This window comes from Nannospalax galili, unplaced genomic scaffold (genome assembly GCF_000622305.1).
Source record: "Nannospalax galili isolate Female #2095 unplaced genomic scaffold, S.galili_v1.0 scaffold553, whole genome shotgun sequence".
Classification (NCBI taxonomy): Eukaryota; Metazoa; Chordata; class Mammalia; order Rodentia; family Spalacidae; genus Nannospalax; species Nannospalax galili.
In genome coordinates, this window is record NW_008336313.1 from 1,679,683 (window position 1) to 1,698,181 (window position 18,499).

An 18,499-nucleotide genomic window follows, 5' to 3' on the forward strand; every position below is an offset into this window, starting at 1 on the left:
ACTGGCTACTTTTCATTGTGGTCTTTTTTAAAAATTTTATTTATTATTTTTATTTTATGTGTAGGAGTGTATTGCCTGAATGTATGTGAGTGCATCCATGTCGTGCAATGCCACGGAGATCAGAAGAGGGCTTCGGATTCCCCTGGAACTGGAATTAAGGACAGTTCGTAGCCACCATGTGGGTGCTGGGAATCAAACCTGAATCCTCTGCAAGAGCAGTCAGTTCTCTTAACTGATGAGCCATCTCTCCAGCCCCTCTTTGTGGTCTTTTTACCCTAACTGCTTAGCCAATTCCTACCTCCTATTCTTATCACACCATCCCCTGAAGAGGCTACCCAAATTGCTGATAGAGAATTGGGACACAGACTGCTCTGGCTTCTTCCATGCTGAACAGGGACACAGGGTGAGGCAATTGGGGGACCCCTTCAGTGGGTCTGTCTAAAACATTCCCAAATGGCATAACTCTTAGCTGTAGGGAGAAAAGAAAGTCCTTGACTCGTGCCTAGAGTCACAACCAAGAAAGAAATTATAGACCCATATCCTTAATGAACATGGATGCAAAAATGCTCAACAAAATACTTATATTTTAAAGCAAATGCTTATATCACCAAGGAAAGATCAAATTATGACTGAAATATTGAAGAATAAAAAAACCCATGTGTCAAGTTGTTTTTTCTTTGTTACTTTTTTTCTTTGAGACAGGGTCTCATGTAACCCAGGCTGACCTCAAACTTACTGTATATCTAAGGATGACCTTGAACTTCTGATCCTCCTGCCTCTACCTCCCAAGCACTGAGATTACAGGTATGCATCACCACACCCAGTTTATGGGTTTCGGGAGAATCAAACACTGAGTCTCCTGCATACTAGATAAGAATTCATCAACTGAGCTACATTCTCAAGCCCACCTGAAGGTTTAAAATGTTATCAAATCAGCTACAATTCTAACTCCTACTAAAGAGTTAAACCTTCACCACTGAGAAAAATCATCTGTACCATACCAATTTGTTGCCCAAGATTTATAAGTAAGCAAGACCTTTTAGCCCAACTCTTTGAAGACCAACAATCAATAATTATAGTAACCAGAATAATTGGCAGACTAAAACTCTCTATACCAAAGAAGTAACGGCATTAGCAGTGTTGGCTCACCTGTGGTATAAGCCTATCCAAGTGCTCAGCTCGATGACCATGAGAGGGATGTGTCGATAACCACTCTGGCAACTTGGGATAACCATGGAGACGCTCTGCAAACTCCATCTGTTGCCAAAACACTGAACTGGCTCTTATGTCCACACACGCCTAAGCACAGAATTAATAAAAGCACACTGTGAGCTTAGTTACAATGATTAAAAAAACAAAACTTTAACTTAAAAGGTATGGTGGTACAGGTTTGTAATCCCAGCACTCAGGAAGGTAGATTAAAGGAGAAGTAGGGATAGGGGAGAGAAAAAGAACAAAAAGTTTTAAGTTTGCCTTTATATCATTACATGCTTCAGAAATATTTTCTAGTTTTCCATCACCATTTTACTGAAAATAGGACATGCTCACTGCTTTAAAAAGTAAAAACGCAAGTTGGGATTTAATTTATCAGTAAAGTAATGTGTCCAGCATGTACCAGGCTTATATCTGATCCCAATACTGGGAGAGAAAAAAATGAAGAGCAAAGCAAAGCAAACAACTCGGCATTACAGGCCTGAGACCACCACCCTAGCTCCCAACTCTCACAACACCTGCGTCATCTCACTCCCTGAACAGCCAGTATTTTCAACATGGTGAACATTTAAAACATACATTAAGGACAAAAGCTCCCATACGAACTAATATTTTTCAATACAAAACAAGATTTTAACATATAATATGCTATTAAACTGCACTAAAGAAATTTTATTCCTAATTTACAATTAGAAGCATTCAAATAAACATGCACAAAATAGTCACATTTTAATATACATCAATTTGGTTCAATTTTCCTTAAGCATGTGGGGAAAATATATTTAAGCCATTCAAAATATATTTATTTTTTAAAACATATATAGAGAGAGAAAGATCTTGCATACAGGAGTAAACAATTACATCACAAACGCATATTCACACCCCACATAGATTTGTACATACACAGAACATTTTTGGAAGTTTATTTAAGCACTGTTAACAGTAGTTACCCTAAGAGTTTAACTCAGATATTTGATGTAGAAGGGTAAGAGTTTTAATTATGAACTATATTTAAATAGGTTTAATAAAAATCATTTTTAAATCCTCTGTAAGAGGGCTTACAGACTTTCTTTCTATAAGAACTAACTAGAGACCAAGTAAGTTTATAATTTCCCAACTATTCTACTTTTCAATAAACTGGGACAAAATTATATTGTATTGGCCAAAATGTGGTAAGAAGGAAACTTGAACAATTATGTGAATGTGGCACCTAAAAGGAAATGAGCACAACTCACTGGAAACAGCCAGTCAGCAGTCCTGCTCCTTATCAGACACTGTAAGGTTTGGGGTTACTCTTCAGAGGAGGGAATGTTAGAGTAGCAGAAAGCCACATAAAAAAAGAAAGAGAGAGAGAGAGAGAGGAAGAAAAAGAGAAAGAAAAAGAAAGAAAGGAAGGAGGAAGGAAGGAAGGAAGAGGAGGATGGAGGGAAGGGAGGGAGGGAGGGAGGGAGGGAGGGAAGGAAGGAAGGAAGGAAGATGAGGAAACAAGGAAGGAAGGGGAAGGAAGGGGAAGGAAGGAAGGAAGGAAGGAAGGAAGGACAAAGTTGTCAGGAAAAAGTGATGGGGAGATATGGGAAGAGTTGGAGGGGAGAGTGGATTTGATCAAAAAACCTTAAATGCATGTATGAAATTCTCAATAATTTTTTTTTTAGTTTAAAAAAAAAGACATTTTAAATGTTGGGTAAATGAAGGGACAAAACTGACCCAAAATTCAATTTGTATTCAATATTCACAGCAGTGTAATTCTTTAAGTACATTAAGTACTCTGGGTTTAAAAGAATCCACGGTAAAGACTGGGCAGACAGCTCAGCAGGCATAAGTACCAATGGTGCAGCTCTGACAACCTGAGTTCGATCCCCAGAACCCACATAAAAAGTAGCCAGGCATGGTGGCTCATGCCTTTAATCCCAGTACTTGGGAGGCAGAGGCAGGCAGATCTTTGCAAGTTCGAGGCCAGCCTGGTCTACCTAGTAAGTTCCAGGACAGCTGGGGCTACAGGGAGACCCGGTCTCGAAAAGACCCCCCCAAAAAAAGCTGAATACTGAGTCACGCATCTGGAATTCCAGCACTCACACAGTGAGAATGAAGTAGAGACAGGAAATTACCCAGAAGCTTGTGGGCCAGCTAGCCTGGAATATACAACACAGCCACAAAAACAAAGAGAGACTCTGCCTCAACAAGAGAATCAACTCCTGTACGTTATCCTCTGGCCTCAGTGTGTGTACACACAAATAAATAGATAAACAAGGAAAGAAAGAAAAAAAAATTTTAAGGAACCCAAAACATCATCCTACTGTACAGATATAAATATACAGTTTGCTGGGCATGGTGGCACACACCTATAGTCCCAGCACTTGGGAGGCAGAAGCAGGCGGACCTCTGTGAGTTCAAGGCCAGCCTGGTCTACATAGTGAGTTCCAGGCCAGCTGGGGCTACAGGGAGACCCTGTCTCAAAAAGATCCAAAAAATATATATACATGTTTCTGTGTCCCTGAACACATAATGTGAATGCATATGTCAAATATAAATAAATCCATGTTTCAGATGTACACAGACAGCTATATATATATATATATATACACACATATATGTCCCTCTTTCTCCCCATGTCATAACCAGCCTAACCAGAATCCACCAAGCCAACTAAAGAACACACAAGCTTTGTCCCATGTGGTTGTTACTAGTTGATCCTCCAGAGTCACAGGCATAAAGTGAGTCTATCCTTGTCATGGGTATAAAAGCCAGAAGAGAGTACAACATTATAAATGTACAAGTATTACCAAGAATAATCACTGGGATGAGGATGTAGTTCATTTAGGAGAGTCCTTGCCCAACGTACACAAAGTCTTTGGTTTGATCCCCAGCACCTTATTCATAAACTGAGCACAGAAGTTCACACCCGTAATCCCAGCTTTTAGGAGATAGAGGCAGGAAGACCAGAAGATCAAGGTCATCCTAGGCTACACCGTGAGTTCAAGGTCAGCCTGGGTTACATGAGAACCTGTGTCAAAAAACTAAATAAATGAATAAGAATATCACAGAATTTGGAAAGAAACTGATAAGGTTCCAATAATGGACCCCAAAGAAATGGAGCTCTATAAAATGACTGACAATGGATGTAGAATAATACTCATGTCATAAAGAAATTCAGTGAACTGTAGGATAATAAAATTAAGGAAGAACAAACTGAGAGGTCTGACAAATGGAATTTTTTTTTAATCCTAGAGATAAAAAAAAAAAAAAAAAAATGACTAAACTGAAACGTCAATGAAAAGCTCAATGCAGACTCTTCTAGGCAAAAGAACCAGTAAAGTGAAAGAAAGAACATCTGAAATCACTCAAAGGGATAAAAATAATGAAGAAGAAAGTCTGTGAATTACAGGACACCACAGAGACCAAATATTCACATTTCAGGAGTTGCAAAAAGAGGAGAAAGAGGCAAAGGGCCAGAAAGTGAATATAAGGAAATGATAGCTAAAAACTTCCCTGATTTGAGATTGGATGTCATCCAGTAAATCCAACACAAAGAGCACACCAGGACACATGACACCTAAACACAAAAGAAACACCATGAGAGTAACAAAAGATAAAGATGCATCACATAAAAGGGAGTCATGACATGACTATCAGATTTCTTCACAGAAACTTTGTAGCCCAAGAGAGTGTGGCGTGATGCTGTGTTCACAGTGATAAAAGAAAAACCTGCCATTGATAACACCTTTTTTTCTGTTGTCTTTCATAAATGAAGGAGAAATAAAAACTTCCTGAGACAAGCAAAGGGTAAAGGAAGAATGGGCACAGTGGTGCACACCTGTAACCCCAGGCGAAGATCAAATAGTGAGACACTGGCCCCAATCAACAAAAGGCAAAAGAAGTTTGTGTAGGATGACTGTCACAAAATGGACAGAATATAGATTAAGGACTTTCACTTAACCTTGCAACCAAAAAGCTACTGTTTATAAAGCAAACAAGCTCACTTAGCCCTTGTACTCTAATGACCTAGACACCTGACCTTGATCCCTCCAACACTGCTTGGCAGTCCACCCAAAACAGTGAAAGATGTGGGTGTGGTTGAGTCAGCAAATCAAAGCACTGAACAGAGTTCTCCTTCCTATCTGAAAACTGAGAAGAATGCATGACATTGTGTACATGAGCTGTTTTAGGCCTAGGAATGAAAGGGCAGGCTTCTCTGAGATAAGAGGGGATCCAAACTTGTACTTCCCCAGTTGAGGCTGGAAAAATGGTTTTGAATGAGAGTATGAGTGAGGCCAAGCCTGGGAGCACAACAGCTGCAGAAGACATCCAGAGGAACAGCAGTCCTCCGAGTTCAGGTCTGCTCCTATAACTAAGATTAGGAGTCAGGCTATTTGTTTATTAAGGTATAACTGCAATGTGGACTAGTAACACTGCACATTACCAGTAGACTTGCCTTACAGGAACTGCTGAAGCTACTAGTTATTAATAAGAAACATAAAAACAAAAACTCAGTGGTATAAGCAAAACAAAGCCATATTTCGGATATTCTAGGACTACAATGCTGGTGTGACGGTAATCTGTTATCCCTACTGTGAGGTTAAAAGCCACAATTGTTAATAAAAACTATAGCTAAAAATAACTTGTCAAGGGATCTACATTACACAATGATGTAAGCTCTAACATAAACTGAAAAATATGGGCATATGAAAAAGTAGTTTAATGGAATTAATGTCAAATGGCTATTAGCTTGCAATAGGTTGTTACAAGCATAAGGTGTTCTATATAAGCTTGATAGTAACTGTAAAGCAAACTTGTTAGTAGACCAACAGAGTAAAAATAGAAAGGATTCAAAGCATACCACTGCATAAAAGCACCTAATCACAAACAAGAGCAAGAAAGGATTAAAAAACAAGACAACCAGAACACAACTAACAAAATAGCAACAATGAGTTCTTACCTACCAATAATGTCAAAAACAGAAAAAAGGCGGGGCCTCAACAGATGGCTCAACAGCTAAGAGCACTTGCTGCTCTTGCAGAGAACCCGGATTCAGTTTGTAGCATCCACACTGGGAGCTCAGAACTACCTATGACCCTCTCTTCTGGCATCCATGTGCACTACAGACATGTGATACACATACATTCAGGCACTCATACATGCATAATAAATAGATAAATCTTTAAAGTCTCCAATAAAAGATAAAGATACAAAGTTACTTGACGGGTTTTTTTTGTTTTTGTTTTTGTTTTTAATGATCCAACTGCATGCTGCTTACAAGAGGTTCACCTCTTTTACAGACACAAAAACCAAAACAAAGCAGAGTAGCTATACTTGCATCAGACAAAATATAAAAAGACATAAAGGGCATTATACAATGACAAATAAGTCAATTCATCAAGAGAAATATAATAGCTGTTAAAAATATATGTATCTTGGGGCTAGCAGTTAAGTGCATTGGCTGCTCTTGCAGAGAACTCAAATTCAGTTCCCAGCACCCACATGGTGGCTAACGACCATCGATAACTCCATTTTCAAGGGATCTGATGCCCTCTTCTGACCTTCTCAAGCATTGCATGGCATGGGTGCACTTACATACATGCAAGCAATACACTCATATACATAATAATAACAATAATAATATATGCATCCAACATCAAAGTACCTAAATATATAAAATATTAGAAGACTAAAGATAGAAATAAGCTGAAATATAAGGTCCGTGGGGCCTTTAATACCCCACACTTTCATCAATAAATAGATCATCCAGATAGAAAACTAGTCAGAAAACAATGAATTTGAGTATCACTTTATACCAAATGTACCCAACAAATACAGAACACTCCAATCAACAGGAAAAGAATACTCAGTCTTCTCAAGCATATACAAAACATTCTCCGGGTTAGAGCAAATTTAGAGCACAAAACAAACAGCAATTTAAGACTGTGGGGGCATCAACAGACATCTGGGGGATTATTAAACTAAAACACTTCTGTGCAGCAAAGGAAACAGCAGAGAGAAAAAGGCAAAGTATAAGTAGGAGAAAACATATGCACACAATGTCTGATGAAGTATACAAAATACATGAGAAAACCTAAGACTCCATGGCGAAAAGACACAATTAAAAGTGGGCAAAGGAGTTAAATAATCCTCAAAACAACATACACGTAACAAATAGGTATTTGAAAAAATGTTCAACATCACAACATCTCAGGAAAAAGCACCTCAAAACCACAGTGAGATGTCACTCATAGCTGTTAGGATAGCTATCATAACAAAAGAACTCAAATACGTATCGTCAAGCATACTGAAGAACTCAACTCTTGTACATTGTTCCTAAGAATGCAAAATGACATGGCCTCTCTGTAAAACGGTACAAAGACTGCGCCAAAAAATTAAAAACAGAACTCCCATTCGATTCAGGAATTCAACTTCTGAGTATTTGCCCAAGAGTTAAAAACAGAATCTCAAAGATACACATTTCCCATTCAATACTGTGCTATTTACAGTGGCAAGAGGTGCCAACAAACTAAATGCTCGCTCACAGATGAATGGATGAAGAAAACGCGGTACTGTCCGCACATATAAAATAGTACTCGGGGCTAACGTGGCTCAGAGGTTGAGAGCACTGGCTGCCCTTGCAGAGGACCCGGGTTCCGTTCCCAGCACCCACATGGTGGCTAGCAACCATCCATAACTCCAGTTCCAGAGCACCCAATGCCCCTTTATGGCTTCCACAGGCATTGCATGACACAGGTGTACTTACATACACGCAGGCAAAACACTCATAAGCATAAAATAAAAATAGATCAAAAAATTTTAAACACAAAATAAAATAGTATGTGACCTTAAAAAAAAGAAGGAAGTCCTACCATGTACCACAGCAAGGATGAACACTGAAGACATTAAGCTAAGTGAACTAGTCACAGGACAAACACTGCAGGATTCAGCTTACTTGAGATATCCAAGATAGTGAAACTCAGAGTAGGATAGTGGTTCTCAGGACTACAAGTAGGAGGTAACAAAGAGTGGCTGTTCATAAACTCTGATATGAAAAATCAGCAAGTTCTGGTTTTTTTTTTTTTTTTTTTTGGTCTTTTTGAGGCAGGGTCTCCCTGTTGCCCCAGCTGTCCTGGATTCACCATGGAGACCAGGCTGGCCTCAAACACACAGAGATCCGCCTGCCTCTGCCTCCCAAGTACTGGGATTAAAGGCATGCACCACCACGTCCGGCAAGTTCTGAAATTTTTAAGTGGGTAGACTTCATGTTAAATTTTTTACCACTAAAAGGGGGTGGGGCCTGGTGGCAAGATGGTTCAGTGGGTGAAGGCACCTGTCACCAAGCTTGCTGATCTAAATTTGATCCCCAAAACCTACATGGTAGAAGGGAACCTACTCCAAGTTTATCCTGTCTTCGACAAGTGTACTGTGGCACATGCATATGGAGAGAGGAAGTGGGGGGGCGGGTAAAAAAGAGATTAACAATTGAAGGCAAAAATGAAAACATTTTAAAAATAAACATTCAGCTTATAAGAGGCCTAACTTACCTCAACAACAAAAATAATGGCTTAATCATTCTTTTTCAATGTGCAGCCACTGGTAGGTTTCCCAAGCCCCAGCAGATGGCCCACACCCCTGCACCTATGGGCAGCACTAATTGGGAAAAAAAAAGAAAATTTCAGAGGGGATTTTGTTGTGGGGATCTTGGGAGCATTCGGAAGGGAGAAATGGGGGGAGGGCGTAGAATCTTGTGTCACTACTATACATGTATGAAATTCTCAAGAATAAAGAGCCTAAATAAATAAACAGAAAAACCATAGCTAATAAAGGAGCTTCTGTTGATTACCAAGTTGTGGGAGAAACAGAGAAAGGATAACACTCAACATCACAACCCTGGGGAAGAGTACCCCAAACTACACTGAGATGTCACTCATACGTCTAGTATCTTCTTTTTTTTAATATTTCTTTTATTGTTTTTATTTTATGTGTATGCATGCATTGCCTAGATGTAGGTAAGTGCACCCATGTCGTGCAATGGCCATGAAGGACAGAAGAGACTGTCGGATGCCCTGGAACTGGAGTTAAAGACAGTTGTTAGCCGCAATGTGGGTGCTGAGATTCGAACCCGGGTCTTCTGCAAGAACAGTGTTGTTAACTGCTGAGCCATCTCTCCAGCCCGCTATTACCTTCTTAAAACAGAGCCAACAATGAACACAAGTACCAGAAAAACATAAGAAATGGATGCGAGTAAAATAAGTTGATCCTAGAGTACCTTGTGAGATCTAAACTGGGATAAAGGAAAAGTACAGACATTAGAATCAGCAGGATATGGGTTGGATAGCCTTTACTTAACTAATAGTGAACTGTAAAGTGGATTACAAACATTAGCTATGTTAACTCAGTCTTCATAACAACTTTATGTAGTGATGTCTTTACTCTCATTTTACAGAGATGAGAAAAGTAAGGCCCACAGATGGTAACTCCCCAAAGGCACCAAACAGTGACTGAGCACAATATGAACCCAGGTAGCTTAGTTTCAGTTTGTACTCCTAGGCAACAATCCAGTCTCTAGGACCATCAATTTCATCTGTGAAACTTAAAGCTGTAGCTGATCAGGATGAAAAGTGGCCAGTCCAAAACTCCGAATACAGTCAACAACCAAACCATTTCTGCTCCTCCTTCTAGTGAGTAATCAGAAGCCCCGGTAATTACAAGATGCTATGCTTGGTTAGAAGGGATGTCATTATAAATTCATAAATAGAGAAGGATCTTGTTAAATCCAGATTAAATAACAATATGCATGAATGTGTAAGGGACATTCTGACAAGTTTGCTCCTTTCTGTTCAATTGTAAACTCAGTGTGGTATGATATTCTCTTCTTGACAGGGTCTCCCTGGTCCCAACCCGGTCTGGAAATCAGACTGGGCTCAATCTTACAGAGATCCACCTGCCTCCGCCTCCTGAGGGCTGGGATGAAAGGCGAAAGCCACCACACCCAGTCTGTTATGATATCCTTAAGGAGAACTGTACTATAAAAGCTACCATTCCCCAGTGCCAAAACGATACCAGAGAAAATGCACAGGTAGATCTAGATCAAGCAGAGGCCAGCTGTATGCTACCTATGACCAAAACACTCATGAATAAATAAAAGCTACACAGGGTTTCAGAATTTCACTATTTCTATTCATTAGACTCTCCAATAAAACTCCTGTCAGTCATCACCCCCTCAGAAGTAAATCCTGGTAGGAGTAATTCTGAATCTTTTCTGAATGCCTTTAGTGCACCTGTCCCAGCCATTCTGGCCTCCTCTCTGTCTTCACACAGACATGTGGCAGCTGAGACAACAACCTGAGATGATACCACAAAGGACTCTGGCAGGAGGACCAAGAGCTAGGAAACTACAACGAGAATATTGTGAGGCTTAAAGGGACCAGAACAGATTTTAAAATGGGTGTTTGGGGGGCTGGAGAGGTGGCTCAGCAGTTAAAAGCACTGGCTGTTCTTGCAGAGGACCCGGGTTGATTCCCAGCACCCACACGGCAGCTAACAACCATCCATATCTCTAGTTCCAGGGGATCCAACAACAACTTCTATCCTCCACAGGCACTGTACAACATGGGTACACTTACTACATGCAGGCAAAACACTCATATACATTAAATAAAATATTAAAAATAGGTGATTTATAGAGCCAATATTGTAGAAGATGAAAATTGTTCCCAGCAGGTTGATTGAAAGAAAAGACTTTCATGTCACAAAGGAACATGCCACTACTTGAGATGAGGAAACCCCTCCTATCAGTGAGCTCTGTGCCAAGTTATTTAACTTTTCTATGGTTCAGTTTCATTTGTAAAGTCAAGAAAGTAATAGTACCTGTATCACACAGGACTGAAATGAAGATTAAAAGAATTGGATACACTCAGGACAGGGCTCAGCACATGAAAAATAGTGTTGTACCACTGTCAACACCATCACCAGCACCCCTACACGGGCATCATCACCAGCACCAGCACCCCCTGCACTGTCATCACCATCACCATCACCAGTACACTTGCACTGTTATCACCATCACCAGCACATCTGTACCATCATCACCAGCACCAGCACCCCCTGCACCATCATCGTCATCTACTAGGAAACCCATTCATGTTCCAGTGCTGACCAGGGCATCATTTCTTAAAACTCAGTTTTCTTTGGTAAGCCACTTGCTCTCTAAACAACATTCTGTCTAGTTAATTGTTAGAAGCTTCTCTTTTCCAACCAAATGGGACAGAACAAGATACCTGCAATTAAATCATTCTCAGGATTTGCCAATTAAACAAATAGTTTATTTCTCAAAAACACATCATGTACCCCCAACATAGAGGATAAATGGGATATTATTATTTTGTGGCTCATTTAATTTTACAATTTTTGCCCAAGCTTTCTGCATCTCTGGTTGCCATCCAGTCAGTTCATCAATCAGTCAAATAAATCAAGTTTTAAATAAACAATAACATCTATTTCTTTCTCTGCCTTGGGTAACGTTTTTGTCATAAAACTCAGCTTCAAAATTCAAATCGAAGCAACTAAAAATTCAATTAAAACTCATTTCTCTGGATGATAGAATTCAGTTCAAAATAAGATGTTAGGCATAATATATGCATTATAAAAGTTACTTTATAATACTCCTATTAAACAAGACGTTTTTCATTTACTGTTCAGTCCTTCTTAAATGACTAGTCCAAGAACCTAAGACAGCAATCCAGTGAAACACAAAGCCAGCTCCTGTGATGAAGACTTGGAATACTAACCTGGAAAACAAAGGCCAGGAATCCTGTTACTAACAAAGTATGCTACTAGGTAAATCACTTCACCTCTTTGGATTATATTTTCCCTGCCTGTAACAGGAGAAGGTGAGTTAAATTAGCTCTAATTTCCTACCCTGCTCAAAAGTCTATGATTCTACATGAAGTTTACAAGTCTGGATTTTTCTTACTTAGGTGAAAAAAAGCATAAAGCATACTCTGCTGTTACCCTCTTCATTCACTAGATGGCGCTAACAGCACAGCTATTTCTGGTCACTTGGAGACTGCAGTGGAGCTTCCCAGAAGGGGTGTTAAGCTGTGGGGCAGGACAATTCCTCCCCACTAGGTCTCTCTAAGACACTCTAGAGTATTTATCATCTTTAGTCCCCACCCACTAAACAAAATAATCCATCCACACCTCCCTAGTCCCATAACAATCAAAACCAATCATCTATAATGCCCTCCTGGGAGGCTGCCCCCAGTTTGGAAGCACTAAAAGAAAATTAGTTTTCTTTTTTTAGATTTTAGTAATAGATACTCAAAAATGAAAATGGATGGCTTAGTTGTTTGTGAAATTAAGATAAAAGTCATTTCCACAAATGACTGTAAAGTGTCAAAATTTCCTAACAGTGACATAAATATACAGTCAACAAAATCAAATATTTAGGTATCTTTTGCCCAGCTGATTGAACTAGTTACTCTATGTTCAGTTCCTATCAGTCCCACCAGTAATCACTAAATCTAAATTAATCATTCCAATAATTTTATAATGATAAAACAAAGTTCTTCAACATGAAATTTTAAACTATAAAAATGTAAACATGCAAAACAAACTCATTCACAGTGGCTAGCTGAGCAGCAGCAGAAGGAATTGTAGGGAAGGTGAGCTGCCTGCTCAGAAAAAGCCCTCATAAGTAACTTTATTTTGGTGAATTTTCCATATTCTGTTTGGCCCTGAAAGCTCATAAGTCCATGGGCCAGCATATGACCAACAGATCTACCTCTTAGGAACAGTGCCCCTTAACCAAGCTCACAAGACTGACAAAGAATCAGAATGCCAACTTCCTAATTATAGAGATAACTATGGCTGCCTGAAGGCCCATGTGCAAGGTGCACCTGTGTCCTTGGGTCAGCACATTTGCTCGTTTAGGCATGTAACAAAGGAAGCCAAGCTACAATCAGAAGGTTGTCTAGTGAGGAGAGAATTGGAAAAGGAGAGCTGCTACATGATTGAATATTAAATGGCAAGAATTTGAGAGTTTGATGGTGAGTAATGGGTGGCAGGGAGGTGGCGGGGAGGGGTGAGGGGGTTAGGAGGAGGGTTCACTCAACTGTAGACAGCTTTGCTTACACACATGAGGCACTGGATTCAATCCCCAGTCACATACACACATACATACATACATACATACACACACACACACACACACACACACACACACACACACACACACACAATCTGATGAATAAATATCCAAAACCAAGATACAGGTCACAAATAAGAATCAAGTCTAAAACACTCTAAATAACTCTTTGATGTCAGGAGTATCATTATCCTCTTTTCAGACTAGAAAACAGACTAAAAGAGCTTATACACAACTGAAACCAAGCACAACACACACACACACACACACACACACACACACACACACACACACACACACACACACACACACACACACACACACACACAATCTGATGAATAAATATCCAAAACCAAGATACAGGTCACAAATAAGAATCAAGTCTAAAACACTCTAAATAACTCTTTGATGTCAGGAGTATCATTATCCTCTTTTCAGACTAGAAAACAGACTAAAAGAGATTAAGTGATTGGCCTATCTATGGTCATACAGAAGAAGCTAGAGTTCAAAGATCTCTGTGTTGTAAACCCAAAGTCCCAATCCCTATGCCCAAAGTCTAAAATCCTTAAAATCGTTAACAAAGAAGTCCCTACCTACAGTTTCAATTTCACCTCTTGCCATTGGTGTTCTTGCATTGTCTGTATCTTAGCCACAGTGAAATTTCAATTCCTAGAACAGGCCACTGTTTCCCTTAACTCTGAACATGCTATACTGAAAACTCCCCTCAAAGACATCAACACATCACCGGGATAATTACTACTTGTCTTGTAAACGCTTCCAATGCTTCTTTCTCAGACTATTTCCTGAACTAAGTCTTCTTAGTCTCAAAACAAGTTTTCACTCTGCTATCTTCTTCCACAGATGAACACCACCTGTATGCTTCCACCATGACAGTAAACTGTTAAAATTGCTGATTGATTTTATCTGTGCCTTACTAGCATTCTGACTCCCACTGAAGTGTTGTATAGTCCTACAACATGGCAGATAGCAGAAACACAGGAAATAAATGTTCACTTAATAAATGAAAATCAATGTAATGGAGAAGAAAGGGCATATGGGTCTGGATCAGACTTTAGTAACACATTAAGAAAAAAAAAAAAAAACATCCATAAGAAGTAAGGCTGGTCAGCCCAGAAACTGAATACAAGTCTAGAGGCAAATGCTGGCTTACTGGGCCTGCTTGTCTATTTGTCACATAATGGAGCATGGAATAGAGGAGGGAATGAGCAGCTATAAGGATGTTGCTACAGAAGCTCACTCAGGGAAAAGATGCCACTAGTGGAGACAGGAACATACTAACATATATTTTACACATGAAGTGCCAGGACTTGGTGTAAATCTTAAATAAGGAAGAACTAAAAACCCCAGGCTTTTAACCAACTGAATACAAAGTAGAACATATGTTGGGAAAAAGGAGACTAATCACAAATAGGTGAGGAAAAATAGGTTTGAGATCCTTGTGAGGTAGAAAAGAAGAAAGGCAGACATTTGAATATGAAAAATTAAAGGCTAGGGGCCGGCGAGATGGCTAAACAGTTAAGGACACTTGCTGTTTTTTCAGAGGATGGGGATTCAATTCCCAGCACCCTCTTCTGACCTCCACTGGCATTGCATGCACTTACATACATGCAGGCAAAACACTCATACATATAAAATAAAAATAATAAATTACTAAAAAAGAGAAAAATTAGAAGACTGGTGTTCTACAAACTTGAACTGTGTTGACGCTATGAGAAATGTGCAAGTTCTATTCCTATCACACACCAGGAAAGTTATATTATAAAAGGAAAACTAACTTGTCCTGACAAAGCAGATTCCCAGACCCCCTAGTGGGGAGGGGGTTAGGTCCAGAGCCTATGCATTATGACTCCGGTGCAGTGCTTCTTGGCTGTTTGGCAGTTGATTTTTTCACACTACCAGTACCTAGGAAGGTTACAGTACAGAGTCTGTACTGTGGTTCGAATGGGAAATGTCCTCCACAGGCTCACGCATTTAACCACTTGGTCCCCAGCTGGGGGCACTGTTTGGGAAGGTTGTGGAACCTTCAGGAAGGGAGCCTTGCTGGAAGAAGTGTGCCATTGGAGGCCTGGAGGTTTTACAGCCTGTCCAGACTTCCTCTCCACTCTCTGCTTCCTGACTAGGGTCACAATGTGATCAGCAGCCTCATGGGCTTACCTCCATGCCTTCCTTGCCATAATGGATTATATCCCCTGGAGCCACAATCAAAAACAAAAACGAAACACTCTCCTCTCCTGTCTCCTGCTGGGTATTTGATCTTATCAAGTGATTAACAGAGTATATAACAAAGAATCAAAGTCTTCATAATGAGTGGGAAAATCCCACCTCTTTCTCTCCTCCCAAGCCCCAATGCTATCCAGGCATTCTAGAATTCATCTGAACATTCAACTGCCTCAGAGAAAAAGTCTAAATCTATTCCATATGAAGGCTTCTCAAAGAAAGATCCAGCTCACTCTCCTAAAATCTTACAGTGGCATCCACTGTCCTGGCCTATGCAAAGCTATGGTAAACTTCTTAGTGTTTTCTTAGGAAACGGACAGATAATCAGGAATCACACATTTACAGCCTGTTTGCCCTCCCATCACAAACAGCTATAAAGTTGGATACAGTGCACAAGATGGATCTTTCTGGTAATGAGTAAGAGGGAGGACAGGACAGGAGAACCTCAAGGCCATGATGAAGAGGAGGAGGCATGTCCTGCTGTCTTCAGAACCCAACCAGAGGATGGTAAATTTCCCAGAGGTACAGGGTGAGCAGACAGGAAGGAGGCTGTCCGCTGTCCAAGGAGCCAAAATCTGTGGACTAAGGGAACAAAGCCCCAGAAAAGGGCATCAAAGTTCTTTTCAGGCTCCTCAAAATAGATTTTGTTGAAATTAAACTGTTTGTTCTATAACTGTAGAACAAAAAACCCTGTCAAGAAAAATAGAAACCAAACTACAGAAGGAAAAAAACATTTTAAAATCATATGTCCATCAAACGACTGTATTCTGAATATATAAATAACATTCTAAAGTTTATTCTGAATACATAAATAACATTCTAAAGTTTATTCTGAATGCATAAATAACATTCTAAAGTAGTGGTAAAAGAAAAAGGGCCATGCCAATTAGAATATGAACCAATACTTAACCATAGAAAAATGCACAGGGCAAATAGCACGTACCAGCACTAGCTTGATCAAGTGAGACTAAATGTTCCATGATGAGAAGCCAGTAGATATGTTAAGCTTAACTGATAAAAATAATTATAATTATGTAGAAATACAGAAATAAGTACCTAAAGGAACTTAAGATGCCTACTTCTGAGGTGGAAGGAGGCGCAGAGGGGGCTATTCATTTCCACTATGGACTCATAAGAGAACTTTCTATCCTAGGCAATGTGTGGCTAAACATAAATATATTCATACTTTTATGGCCAGGCATGGTGGCACAAGCCTTTAATCCTAGCACTCGGGAGGTAGCGACAAGCTGATCTCTGTGAGTTCCAGGCCAGCCTGGTCTCCATAGTAAGTTACAGGGAGACCCCGTCTCAGAAAAAAAAGAAATATATTCATACTTGTAAACTGAGCACAGCCAGTGTATCAAATGTTACCAAGAACTGGAACGAGCCAATGGTGTGGGACAGGGCAGCAGGTCCTCTGCAAGAGTAGCAAGTGATACTAGCCACTGAGCCATCTTTCCAGCCACCAAGGATATTCTTAAATTGATTAAAAAAAAAAAAACAATTTACCAGGAAGATACTAGTTATAAGATATATAATAAAATAAATGATAAAACCAAAAGGAGGGGGCAAAAAAAATCTCTATAACCCATAATGAAAGATCAACCAACTTCTATTCATAACTGGAAAAACAGAAAAGAGAGAGAAAACAATTCAACAAGGATATGGGAGAGCTGAAACAGCAATTAACAAACAAAACAAAACTGACATCTGCAGACCACTACCTGCCAGGGCAGGAGCCACTGTCAAGTGCACACCATCCTAACAACCTTAACCACAGGCTGAGTCACAAAACAGCTTCAAAAGATGCTGCCCATGTAGTATTTTCACCACTCAGAATATAATTAAGATAGAAGTCAAAAACAAAAAGTGATCATTAAATCACAAAACTAAAAACAAAGCAGTACTCCACTAAACAATCCATGAGTCAAAGAAATCACAGTGCAGGGAAAACAAGAATATGTTTTAAACTAAATAAAAAAAAAATAATAACCTAGCAACACCTAGCAAGTAAAGTGCTCGTTGAGGGAAATAAAGTATAGCCTGAATTACACATACACAGCCCCCAACTTGTGATGGTTCAACTTAGGATCTTCTGACTTTATGAAGGTGTGAGAGTAATAGGTAGTCAAGAGAAACTATACCCAAAGATCTGAACTGCAGACCATTATCGCCTATAAATATATACATACATCCTAACCTAAACATTAGCAAACCAATATTAGCAATTTATCAAAGGATAAAATTACTAAAAATTAGGCTTATTTCTAAAAGTTTAGCCTAACGTAAAATAAGAAAGCAATGCAATTTGCCATATTATCAGATTGAAAGAGAAAGATCATGGAATCATCTCAATAAATTCAACAAATGTATATGGCAAAACATAATACTCTCATAATTTTTAAAAAATACTAGAAATTAAAGGAAGACTCTTTTATCTTGTAAAATTATCTAAGAAAACTTAGAGAAACATGAGGATAAAAGCTGAATGCTTTCTTTTGAGATCTGTTAAAAACAAAATTGCCTACAATCAGCTGTGCACTGATGTTTCTGACTATTATATTGATAATAATATGGAAAGAAATATCCTGATTAGAAATAAAGACAGGTTGCTAGAGATAGTTACATCAAACAATTGTATTTCTATAGGTACTTAATTTTTAAAATGACTCTATCTTAATATCAAACACTGAATAAATCAGAAAAAAGTTCATATTTTATATACGAAAAGGTTTAAAATATTATATTAAAAAGGAGCCATGGGCTCCTCCCAAGCCCATGTGACCCCTGAGGAACAGATCCTCAAACGACCTTATGAGTAAAAATAAATCGGTTTATCTGGACCAACTGTATGGCCTTAAACACCCAAAAGGAAAGTATAACCAAAGATTAAATGGGCCAACATAACTTCATAAGAGTCTATAT

The 18,499-nt window shown here is 39.2% G+C and overlaps 1 protein-coding gene across 2 annotated transcripts in view; it reads right to left on the minus strand.

Moving 5' to 3' along the window:
• Oma1 (OMA1 zinc metallopeptidase) overlaps window positions 1-18,499 on the minus strand; it is a 65,243-nt gene that overhangs the window by 23,277 nt on the left and 23,467 nt on the right. For both annotated transcript variants that reach the window (XM_017797613.2, XM_008831025.3), the window contains exon 8: window positions 1,150-1,299. In XM_017797613.2, the coding sequence (XP_017653102.1) occupies window positions 1,150-1,299 (150 nt within the window). The remainder of the gene's footprint in view (window positions 1-1,149; window positions 1,300-18,499) is intronic.